Raw genomic sequence first — 12,906 nt, forward strand, 5'->3', positions numbered from 1 at the left:
CAAGGTGGCTCTTTCCCAACTCACGAAGTCTGTTCCACTACATATTCTTATTTTGCATGTTTCCTCACTGGAATTGTCCGAGATTTGGTTTTGCAGTTTTATTACAATGTTTTATTGCATTTTAAAGCTACATTTTATTTGCCTTTTGAAGGGAGCATTTTACAGAACTCTGAAATGGTACCTTGCTGAATCACAGAATCACAGAATCACAGAATTTCTAGGTTGGAAGAGACCTCAAGATCATCGAGTCCAACCTCTGACATGAAGTATGTCTTTCAGAAATGAGAAAGAAGAAAAAAGTTTCAGCTTTTTTTTTTTTTTCTTTTCTTTTTTTTTTCAGTGATAGCTTTTCTCGAGAGGCCCGATCAAGAATTGATTTTCCATTGAAATCAATGGAAGTCTTTCCAGCCCATTGATTACTGTGAAACAGGACTGTTGTGAACAGCAACATTAAACAACCTGTAGTGTGTCAATGAAAAAAAAAATAATTATATATTATTATATGTAGGAGAGCCTGTACATTTCTGTAAGATAAATTTTCAGGTAAATTTTCCTGACTGCAAGATAGAATGGTTTCAAGACAGAACAAAGCATACAGGTGTTCACTGCTCTTGCAGAAGACAGCTTTGCTGTCTTGACTTTGCAGCTTTTTATTTGTTGATGGAATATACACAAAGAAATATTTACAACATTTTCTATGGTAAAGGCACAGAAAAGCTACAGGTGTTTTTCTTAATAATGGAGAGAAAGAGTACAGAGAAAACTTTGACTTTTATTTGTTTTGGTCTGGTCTAGGGATGGACTCTGCCTGAGCATGCAATATTTATTTTTCATCATATATAAAAGGCTCTGCCCACCCACAGTGAATTCTTGGCCTCATCAGACCAGTCATTCCATCCAAATGTCCATAAAATTTTTCAAGAAACATTTTGTTATGATCTATCTGACCTTTGTTTATGGCTATGCCGTACTGTATACAAGCATATATGTCAAAACCCACACTGTTAGCTAAACCATCTCAAGACCTGTTTCTTTAAACTTGTATTCTTCTGTGACTGCAACCAGAGGCTGTGCTGGGAGACATTTGGGTAACTGAGAGATTAGTGTCTGTCCTGTGGTAAAAATGTACCTCAACACTCTGCAGAAAACGTGTGTCAGAATAGTCCCCTGGATTTCTCTTGTCTTACTGAGGTCTTTTTCAGGTGGTCCTCTGAGAAAGACAGAGAAATTCTGGGAAACAATAAGAACAAAACTGCTTAGAGAAACACACCTTGATGTTAGAAGTTTTTTGTTTTGTTTTGTTTTGTTTTTTAAGAAAAAGAGGCAAATTTTTAAATGGAATTTCAGTCTAAGGAAGGATAACAATTCTGGGTTTAAATCTTTTTTAGATCTTCAGGCTCTTGTAATAAGAAAAGGGAATATTAATTTACGAGCTCTGGTAGAAACCCTCTGTGGCTGCAAGTCATGAGCTGTCCCTCATTCCCTGCACTGCTTTGTGCTGGCAGATTCTCAGAAGTTGTAGCAGTGCTGAGCTGAACTTGGATCTTTGCGTGGCAGGTAAACACTCTGGGTAATCAGGCTAAGAAATCCAGGGATAAAAGCCTATTTGAACACATTTGAGTCAAGACAAGTGAGCACTGTTTTCTTTGTATCTCAGATTCAGTAATGGAACAAGCTTTATCTAACCAAATTTGCAACAAATCCCATTGTTTCTGACAAGAGCTTATTTGGAACTAGGCCTGACGTTGCTTTTAAACAAATTAAAAAGATGTTCAATACTGTGCGAGCTAAGCAGTTCTGTGGCCTGATACACTTGAATTACTGAGGTTCTTGATGTGCATTGTTGTTTAAGTTGTGCACTCCGTGTGAATGTAAATCACACTCTGAGACTAGATTTCAGTCAGATCTGTGGACGATGGCTTGATGCATAGAAGAAAAAACCCTCTTCTCTCCTTTCCAACCCAATGAAATGTGGTGGAGCAAGCTGTCAGGGAAAAAACGGTGTAAAGGCTTTCAAAATTCATGCTGTACCCACAAACCAAAAAAGGAAGAATATAAATACACTTATCATCCCTTACATCAGTCCCATAGCATCATACTCGTACAGCAAGATTATAGAACAAAAGAAGTGCATTGTAGACTTCAATGTTTTCCTTGTTACCTTATATAGACAGCTTCTCCATATGCAGACAATTCACTGTGCACGCCCAGACTTTGCTACAGGACATACCTCTCATGTTGTAAACACAGAGAAAATATTTTCATCTGTAGGTGTTGTTCTAGCCAACAAGAACATTGTTAAGGATGACCAGTGTTCTACCTACAGCAGTTGTCGTCATAAACTCCTAGACACAGTTACTAGTAAAACTCATTAGACTGGACAAAACTGGACCAACATCACAAAGATGAAACAGATAAATCATGCTCAGACAATAGGGAAAATGCACGGAAAGTATGAAAGCCCACAACTTGCATGTATCTAAGCAATAATCAGAAAGGGCTCGGATAAGAAGTGGTACCTTGTGAGACAATGATGAGTACAAATCTTTGAGACAAAGAGAAGGAAGGAGAGGGTGGGGGAAAGTAAAGGAAATAAAAGATAAGAATGAAAAAAGGGTAGGCCTGTTGGTCATTTATGCCAATTAAAGCAGTATCTTGCAGCTATACTTTTCCAAAGTTCAAGGAATTAATGTCACTATGTAGGTTTTGCCTTCCTTGACAGTGTGACTGCAGGATTTGGATTCAGGGAACAGAATGATTTGGGCAAAAGTAGGCTTTGCTTTTGATACCCAACTTGATAGAAGCAGTCATGTCTGATTAAGGATTTTTTTAATTGCCTTTCACTAGGCTAATCTGTTAATCCACCTTCTCCTCTTTCTTGCATTTCATTCAAGCAGCCAACTGAATATCTGAGTCATTTGGGGAAGGGAATTTTATCTTTGCTCCTGTGGAGGCTCAGCTCTGGCCTCGGTCAGGAGAACTGGAGGTCAGCATGGCAGGGCCTTGTATCTGCAGCTTTAACTCTTCGTTGATTTGGTTTCATAGCTTTTAAACTGATGTTTATTGCATTTATGGATGTTCAGGAGGGAAGTCCTCTCAAATCCCTGATGGCATTTAATTATGGTCATAATTATAAAATGTCTCTGGTCTCTAGGGAGCAAGAAAGGATCAATAGAGTACAAGATAGTTGAAGAACAAAAAGCTCTTCTGGGTCACTGGTTATTTCTCTCTTCATTTCCTGTCCCCCACCCCTCAACCCTCCCCCTCCACGTCTTAGCCTACAGCTGCTATTTCTGTTGTTGGAGATACAAGGAGAAATGTTGGAAAACAAATGTAAGAACAGCACTTGTGATTATTGAATTAAATGGATATTTAAAAGATATCATGACTTGCATTGGTTGTGGAAAACTATAGAAGCATTTCTGCAGGTTCTCTTTGTGTTATGAATAATCATGTAAAAGCACCTACCTCACTGATGAGGTTGTCTATTATAGTTCTGATGATGGGTTCTAGCACAAAAATGACTTCTGCATGCAAAGCTTTTTCTCTTCTCAAATACTTGTAAATTGACAACTATTTGCAGTACCATAGGAATTAAATTGCAGAATTTTTCTTTAATGACTATCATTTTCATTTTGTTGAAAACATTTTGAAAACAAAAATCATTTTGTTCAGCCTTGGAGAGATTTTCTGAGCTATGACTTTTATGTCATAGCATTGAGATCAGGATGTAAAGTTTATCAAAAGTCACCTGTATTCAAATCTTGGGTTCTGGCTCAAAATTCTGTATATTCATTAGAACTTGCATATATCTTTGCCATGCTTAAAGCTTAGTTTTGACTTCTATTCTCCACATTGTTTCCACTTGTCCATGATTTTCTTGCCTACAAGTTTCCTGGAAGTGAAAGTTGATAAATTCTGGATAAGAAATAGGAAAAAAAATAAATCAGTGGAGCAATGAGCTGATGAACTGACATCCTGCACAGATATGCCATATAAGATTGGCATACAGTTCTTTGTCCAATGATAGCCTGAATGACTGGTTCCTCCACCATAATGCAGAGTCAGAGAGGAAGATTATATAGAAGAACCACTTCTATGCTGTACAAACAGAATAATCCAACTTTATTGAATTATTCCATCTTTGCTATATCTCCTCTTACTCCAAAGCTCCATACTAAAGCATGGTAATAGCTGAGGTTTTAAATGTACAGAGGTAAAGCTGTTCAAAAATAGAATTTTCCTCCCATGTGAGATTTCAGCATTTCAAAATTACTTTCTACTTTAAAATCAGAATGAAAGTTAAAGCTAAGGGCACTTGATTCAGTTTTGTTTCAAGCTGAAAATTTGAAATAGGAAAACTGTGATCCAACAATAAAATTGAAATAATTTGACATATTACAATACAAAGTTTATTTGGGCAAATATTTCAAGATTGTTTTTAAGCTTTTTTGTTCTTTTTTGTGGCAAAATAAACCTTTTTTCACTTTCATTGTTGAATTTGATTATTTTAGAAAGCCACAAATGTAACTCAAAATCATTATTTTCCTGTTGCCAAGTCTTTGAAACTTTATTTTACGCCATTTGAAATTTTTCAGTCAAATTTTTTGATTTGCTTTATGCTGAAGTCAGTGCTGTGGGAATCAAAATTTTGCATGTTCTGACTTGTATGCAATTAGTATTTAGCATGTATATTTCATTCTTACATGTGTATCCATTAATTTTCATGTTGAAATCATCTGGGAGAGGGAAGGACTCTAAAAGAGAAAAATGGTTGTATGTACCTGAAAGACCAGTCTGAAACTTTTTGGATTAAAAGGTGAAACTCCACTGAAGTCAATGGAGCTTTAAATATTGGCGCCAACAGAAAATTTGTCCCATAGAGTGCAATTACATTGTCACATCTTGAATGCTCTTCATTCTCATGACAGAAGTTAGTGAAGGAGTCTCTTTTCAAGCACTTACACATTTTTTTTTTTCCAAAACCCATTTCCTCAGTGGGGTCAAAAGCTCTTCTTATCACCATAGGGAGCCCAGGGGAATTTTGGTGTTCTGGAGTACGGCAGGTATCCAACTGCATTAAAACGTTAACACTCTTTATTTTAACCATGCTGTGGTTTTGTCATGAATCAAAAGTGGTGGAATTTAATTATTTTTTGATTGGAAGGAGAAACATTCCAGCAGGAAAAATATCACATTAAAATCGGCTTACTTCCAATTAATCTATAAAAGAAATTCCCCTAGTGAAAAAACCCTGTTCCTGATTGCTTTGTATCACCAGTGTGATGCTATAATACCATTTTTATACTGTGTTTCTGGCAATTTTTTGTATAATCTATGCAGAAAATAGATTGCAGATCTCATCTAAAAGCCAAATGTTTTTTTTGTGCTTGGCTGTATACAACAACACCGGAGTTTTCCCACCTTGCTTGTATTGCTATTTTTCCTTAAGAGCAGAGAACAATGCAATTATCTGTTATTATTTACATGCATTACTTTAGAGCTCTGAGGTCCAAACAAGACCTCATTGTGCAAAGCACTGTGGGACTCCACAGCCTCAAATAATCCCTGTCTGAAGAGCTTTTGGGCTGAGGCTCCCAAAACCCTGGCTCTAGTTGGTTGGTCTGTGGGCTGGCTGCAGACCTGGGGCCCCTGTGCACAGACCAGAAAGTGGGCAGTCCCAGAGGTTTAATGCCTTGCTCCAGCTCACACAGGAAATCTGTGGCCAACCCTGAAGTGGAAGCCAGATCTCCTGTGTGGCAGCACGGCCCCCTCGGCTCCTGACCTGTCCTCCCCAGTGTAATGTTGGCCTCCAGCGCAGACACGTCTGCCCGAGGAATTTTCCATTGAGTTCTGCTGTTGATGAGTTTCTTTCTCACCAATAGGTGGAAACTGACAGCCCGGTTTCTCAGGTGACACAAGGAACGGTTCTGCCATCCCAAATGAGGCAGGAAAAACATCACGCAGAACAAGGAATTTTCCATAAGAAACTGTACCATAGCAACTGACAAAGACGTTGAAGCACATTACACTTTCTCTGCTTGTTGCAACCTGTGCTTTGATGCAACAGGACATCAGAAAAGCGAAGACTTTTTTTTTTTTTCTTTTTTTCTTTTTTCCTTATTTATTTCTTTGGCCAGGACAGTGATTGCTTTAACTGGTGCTGCTTGATCATAATGAATTTATTGCAAAATTGTGTAACCTTTCCACATCCGTCTCCGAAGTCTGTGCCAGAGCCTGTGTTCTGGCATGCATTGTCATGCTATAGCAGGGGAGGGTGAGGAAACTACATCTGCAAACTTACATACACGATCACAAGCTTTTGAAATTGTAGGATCACTAACCAAATGGGATGTAGAAATATTTCCAACAGGCTGGCAGCTGTGCCATACATAGCATCAAAATAAAGCTGAGTCACTAAGAAGTAGTGATAAATAAGCCAGCAAAAGTTTTTTTTTTTTTTTTTTTTTTTTTTTTTTTTTTTTTTTTGTGAGCATATCCCAAATAAGATTGTCTAGAGTAACAGGAAAGAATCACTGTATGGAAACAAGTGACATTGGTTTAGATATGGACAAACTCTTGCTCTAAGAACAGCATTTTATCAAAATGTCATATGAAATCTCTGAGAGAAGTCTTTGCAGGGCAGATGTTTGGCTTGTCCCTGAGCAGCTGTAACAGGCTGTTCAGGGTGAACAAATCTAAATTAACAGAGCCTAAAATGCCTAAGTGCAAAAAGGGGAGGAAATTTGATTAGGACTACTAATCAGCTGAGGTCTGGAGATGCCATTTCTTTTGAGCTAGAGCAGTCTAGTCATCTTCCTTTTCTTTTTTTGTACGGGGGGGAGTTTATGCTTCACTCTGCCCATACTTAGTTTCTGAGTTGTGCTCATGAGAGGCTTGCACTTGTCACTGGAGACAATAAACTCCATGATGTGAATGATCCTCCTCTCTACTGTATATGAAGATACAAATTACTGGGTGGAAGCTGCATCATGCAGCAAATTTGTTGTGTATGTACTGTCTTTACATTCATGTTCATACCTGTCCAATTAGAAGGATGGTGTTTCTGAGGCAAGATGTACCTATTTTCTGTGAGAGTGCATGCTTCAGGTTCCCTTTGATGGCAGTGGCAAGCCTGTCAGTGATTTGAGCAAGTTCTATAGGAGTCCTGTAGAGCTGGGCTTGAACTAAAAACTGTGTACTGAAGCAAAAGTCATTATGGCTGTTCTTAACTACAGCTTTCACCATGGCCCATATGTGAAATCACAGTACTTTGTGCAATAGCGGGGATAATGCAGGTTCTCTAACCACTTGCCCCCAGCTACTGCGACTAACTTACAACTGGGCTAATTATAAGCAAAAATACTTTTTAAAATGCTCTGGATTTAAAAATATATTGTTTTTTCCCCAATGACAGTATTTGGATGCTTAGCTAGAATAGCCCTTATTAAGATGCAACTTGCCATTTTCCCTGATTTACACAACAACCGGCATTTCTGATGCCTGTTTGGCACAATATGAAGGAAAATCATTTCAGTAGCTCCTGTTCAGAAATCTTGATTTGTTTACATTTATGAAGGTGTGGAAAGGAAGCTGCAGCAAGTAGTTTTGAAGTGCTGGTTGTGGTATGTTAATCCCTGAAGGCCTGTTTATTTTTATGTGGGATAGCACATAAAAGACTAAACTAACGACATACAGACTGGAGTAAGCAAAGAATTAGGGCAGTTAACTGAGCAGCAGACATCACATATTTTCTTCCATTCATGGTGTGCCATTTGTTTCTGTTGTTCTTCTTCTTTTGGTTTTCTTTTGTTTTGTTTTTAATTAGAGGGTGTTGTGGGTTTTTTAATTGCTTTCTTCAGCAGCTTCTCTTTGTGACTGTTAATCTACAATGATCCACTGAGTTTCCCAGTTTCCATTTTGTGGGTGAAAGCAGGATTAATTTCATGGCATAAAAGGTAACAATGAAGACGGTGGAAGGGAAATAGAGCTGTTGCAAAACCCTTTTTCTGAATGTATTTTTTTTTTTCAGTTGCTCTTATTTTTGTCTGTGTTTTAATACATTTAAATTTTAAGGAGGTCAAATGAAGAGCCTTTTCTTAAGATTTGGAAATTAAGACAGCAGTGAGGAGTTTGGAGCATTGTTTTCAAAATACACCAAATAAGAACTTTGATGAATTTAAAGCACTTTATAGCTTTGTGACACAGCCCAAATAGAAAGCAATTAGTCTTAAAAAACAAACAAAAAGAGCCAACGAACAAACAAACAAAGACATATTACAAGACATCTAGACAATTCTGGCCTTATTTTCTAGATGAGGAAAACAGTGATGAAGGGATTCACTCAGAAGGAGCATCATAACAGTTGTTTGTTGAAGTTCTGATGACAAATACCTTTCCATCTCTGTGTCTGTCTGGGTCTCAGAAGTAAACAATATTGCCTCTCTGTAGTTTCTCTGTAAGGGAAAATGCAAATCAGTATGGTTATTTTTGCAGTTAGAGCTTGTTATATTTTTGGAACATGTGGCTGAATTCTCATAATGAAGAGAGAGTTAAAAGGGAAGAATAAATGTAACAGAAGCAATGGTGAAAACACCATACTTTCCTGTAATTTAGTTCTGAGTTTTATATGGGAAAATGCTGGAAAAACTACCCAGTAAATCTTGGAAGTGGTTTATACCTGATCATGTTAGCTTCTGACCATTCCTCTTTTCTCTAAAATTCTGACCAGAAGGGCAGGCTAGAAAGATACTATCCTGGAAATTGCATTTGGACCATTTTGTGGATTCTTGACTACCAAAAGGCAAAGTTAACTGGCTTAACACCAAGTCCTTCTTAAAAGCAAAACCTTATTCAGCCTCCTGCTGGAGGTTGTCTCAAAAGAGGCAACAGTTAATCAACAGTGGTTGTAAACTAGTCTGTTAATCTACCCTGGTGACATCTTATCTATAGGGCTGAGCAGTAACTCACACCTCTCAGTGTTTTAGTTTAGTACAGACAGCATGATATCGATGGACAACACCTGTTTCCTTAGCTGCAAGTGCCAGTTCAGAGCAACTAGAGAGAAAAATCCAGCTGCTTGACTAGTGACAGTGAAAATGATGGTAATTTTTAATACTTCCTTTACTGATAAGCATGTGGGGTATTCTGCCATTACAGCTGAACAAATGTAGCAGCCATTTTTGTCAGTTACTGCTGCTCAAAATATTTTCCAAGTAAATGCGTATGCAGGCAGCTGGTACTTACTGCTCTGTGAGAGAACATGAAATTCAGAAGGAACAGGAGGAAAAAAAAATACACACACTACATTTTGCCTATTTCTTCCTTTGCAGACTACATTTTCTTTAAACTGTGCTATAATATTGTGGTGTATGGTAGTTGAAATAAAACAGACTTGTTTTTCTTTCTTTCTTTTTTTTTAGAACAAACAAACAAACAAACAAAAAGCAATAGTCACATAGATGCTAAGTGAGAAAATAACTTTTCTGGCCAGAACATTTTTTGTTTCTAGCAGAGGCCCATGGAAATAACATTTGCATTCACTTCAGCATACAAGTAATGCAGAAGATTCAACTGTAAGTACTTTCCAAGAATGAAGAGCACAGGGGGAAAAGAGTGTTTGATTTATGGTGACACGTATTCAGCTTTTATAGAATATCACACATGTGTACTACCTATCATTGCAAAATTAACTGGTACTAATTGGTCAGCGTTGCCAACTCAGTCTGCTTATGAGTGTAACACTCCTCCTTAGGTCATGTTCATTATACTGACATAGTGTGTCAGACCCTGAATAAAGTTCATTCAGCCATTTCTGCTGTACTTCTTCTTGTTTCCCCTGCTATGTGTGTGTGCTGCCATCAGCAAGAGTTCACATCTCTGCAAAGGCTGGGTCTGTGTGTTTTGGGAAATACGTGTCTCGGGTATCTGCCCAGTGGCTACTTCTCCAGCAACAGTGGGTTGTGGGAGGGCGTCCTTCAATTGAATCTCGCCTGGTGTTTTCCTCTTTCTTGGAAACTGACTGGAACAAAATGTTCAAAGCTCTTTCTTCTTCCCTTTCCTCTTTTTTATTTTCTTCTTTTTTTTTCCCCTCCTTCTCCATCTTGATGCATGGAAGTAAAAAACAAAACAAAACAAAACACAAACAAAGAAAAAAACAAAACAAAACAAAAAACAGAAAAAGGCTGTAACTGAGTTCTTTATTGTCTGATATATCAACCAGTAAACTTCTATGCATTTTGCTGCATTTGGGCAGCTCCTGTTCCTTAGTGACAGCTGCTTGGCTCAGCACACTGTAATTATCAACTCAAAAACAAGATGCTTTTAGGTGCTGAAAGCATAATGGCAGAGAGTGAACTTGTCCTCAGCCTCTTCATGGGCCACAGCTTTGAAAGATCCCATTTAGTGGATGCTTGAGTGTGTTGATGCTGTTGGTACTGGGGCTCTGACAGTTCATTAACACACTAGATGCTTTAGGAAGCTGATGTTACCCTAAAGGAGTACAGATCTTTGTTTTTCATTAGCTTCTGACGTATCACATAGTTGCTGTTTGATTATTGCATAGTGTTCATTTTCTGTCTCTAAAATAAAGTTTTATTGATATGTGGGAGGGAATTTATACAGTTTTGTCAAAATTTACAGAGTTCTTATTTAAACAGCTGTCTGAAGGGAACTTTGCTAAGAAGCAAACCTGTTTACCTGTTGGCTTTAGTGAAACTGAGGCACTCACTGCTCATCTTTTATGTCCCCTACCTACTTGTGATTGGATTGCTGGCTGGACGGAGGGGATGCGTTCTGACTGGATGACTGGTGCCTGGCTGTCTGCAGCTACAGGGATGTGCAGAGCATAAGATTGCCTCGGATCTGCTAACAGAGCAATGGGTTCTATGTTGGGCAGGCTGTTTGCAAGAGGCTGTGTAGAGGAGACTTTGCTCCCTCATTAAACTTATTTTAACAAAGAAGGAGGACTTTTTCTTATTTGTCTGAAATGTAGGAAAATGTCATTTCAGCTGATAGATAACAATATCCAGAGCTGAAGTGAATGGAAGGAGACTTCTCATATTCTCTGCTGGACCTGTTAGCTAGATTTGCTAGTTTACAAGAAAATAACATGCATATCAAAGAGGAGAGAAAAGAAAATATGACTTTTTTTTTTTTTTTTTTTCAAGAGAAATGGTCCAGGAAATCGTACTGTTCCCAGTGTCAAGACATGTCTTTTCTCACTGTAACCATGAGGCAGGTTGGGTTGGTTGGGTTTTCTACCAGGACAATTAGAATAGGCACCTATCCTACTGCTATTGAAAGAGGTTTTGAAGTGTTTTCACATCCTGCTGGGCTATTGTTTAGTGTAATTTGCAGAGTAGTTCCAAGTAGGATCACCACTGTCTATTTTAGCAAAACTTGAATACAAGAGGCATGCCACAGTCTTATTCTTACCCATCCCAAGGATTTGGAGAGGTTTTCAGATTCTGGAGAATGATGAGACATCATACAGGCTGTAAAAACGTCATGACTTTTACATACAGGATGGTTGTGTTGTTACCATACAATGAAAATGCACTTGATAGTCTCAACCGCTCAGAGGATACAAAATGGAGGAGCCAGGTAAGCAGAGGAGATAGTGTATGGTCTACAGTAGGTAGGTCTTGTAAGTTTGAAAAATTAAACCTGCCGCATTAGCATGGAAACAGAGGAGTATTTTTTTCCACTGAATGTGCAACAAGACAAAAGAAAAGTGGTATTTTCTTTGCAGTTGTTGAGGGCCTGATCCCAAAAAACCCTAAGCACATTCTGTCTTGTAAACCCTTGGTGACTTTATTTGGGAATTTGTAGGGCTTTTGTATGAAGCTATTTCAATGTAATAATCTTTTGACTGTTCTGTGGCTGTATCAGAGTTGTCTGGCATAGCCCTGCAGTAAAGACAAATTTTCTGGGTGTACTATGCATGTATACACTGTTAGCTACAAGTGCCTTTGTTATCAGCAAGCACTGGCATCCTGAAACTGTAACAGAGGCCAAGGAGAGAAAGCTATCTGGGGAGTAATCCTTTGTAGATGGCACACCCCAGCAAAGAGGAGTACCAGCTTGTCAGTGAAAGAAAGCAGAACAACAAATGCCTCACCAGGGAAGGATGAAGAACCACTGAAGGACAAAATATCTGAAAGAGGAAATAACTTCTTTTCCAGCTCTGTTCAGTTTTTAAGATGGTTTTGCTCATCTCACCCATTGTGCGGGGTTTTCAGGCACTATAGCAGTGCTAATCCCTTCTGTGTCCCTGGGTGGAGGAGGAGGAGGGCAAACTGAGCTTCTTTTCATTTCATATAGGAAGAATCAGGAATTTGCTCTTTTTCCTGCTGATTTTTATTTCTTGGTAAATGATGTAGGAATCTGATCAAAGGACGATGAATGTTTCTTCACTTCTTTGTTTGACATGCTTGATATCTTTGTGTCTTTTTCCAGGTCCTCTTTGGGGATAACCAAAGCTGTTATTTTCAAATGTCACTTTCTCTGTGTTTGACTTAGGGTGAAACCCAGGAAAGGGGGTAGTATGCACAGAATCATAAGAGCAAGTAACGAAGTGGCCTTGAAGAGCTGAGTGTGTACCATTGGATTAATAAATAAACCTTCCACTGAGGGAGGAGTTTACTTCAGCTGGCCCAAAGAAAGCAAAACATGGGCATACATAAGATTCAGCTTTCCTCGTGGGAAGCCATACAATGTCATGCAGCCTGATGGAACTGTAAATAGTGCTCTGAGGCTGGACAAAAATTGCTAGGAAAAGGGTAAATAGTACTGTTTGTGATATATAGAAAATTGGGTTCTGTCATGCTCTTACAATATTTTCTCTATGATTTCCATTTGCTTCCTTACACAATTAGCTGCAAGAGAGCAGCCAATCTAACATGG

At 38.4% G+C, this 12,906-nt stretch overlaps 1 protein-coding gene across 5 annotated transcripts in view; it reads left to right on the forward strand.

The window, feature by feature from the left end:
• Positions 1-12,906, forward strand: part of NTRK2 (neurotrophic receptor tyrosine kinase 2) — a 201,750-nt gene that overhangs the window by 131,220 nt on the left and 57,624 nt on the right. Inside the window, exon 14 of one of the 5 annotated variants that reach the window (XM_068666492.1) lies at positions 5,886-9,419. The exons of the other annotated variants lie outside the window; for them this stretch is intronic. Coding sequence (XP_068522593.1) covers positions 5,886-5,896 — 11 coding nt within the window. The 3' untranslated portion in view covers positions 5,897-9,419. Of the gene's footprint in view, positions 1-5,885; positions 9,420-12,906 lie in introns of those variants that run through there. 5 annotated transcript variants of the gene reach the window in all.

This window comes from Anas acuta, chromosome Z (genome assembly GCF_963932015.1).
Source record: "Anas acuta chromosome Z, bAnaAcu1.1, whole genome shotgun sequence".
Taxonomy (NCBI): Eukaryota; Metazoa; Chordata; class Aves; order Anseriformes; family Anatidae; genus Anas; species Anas acuta.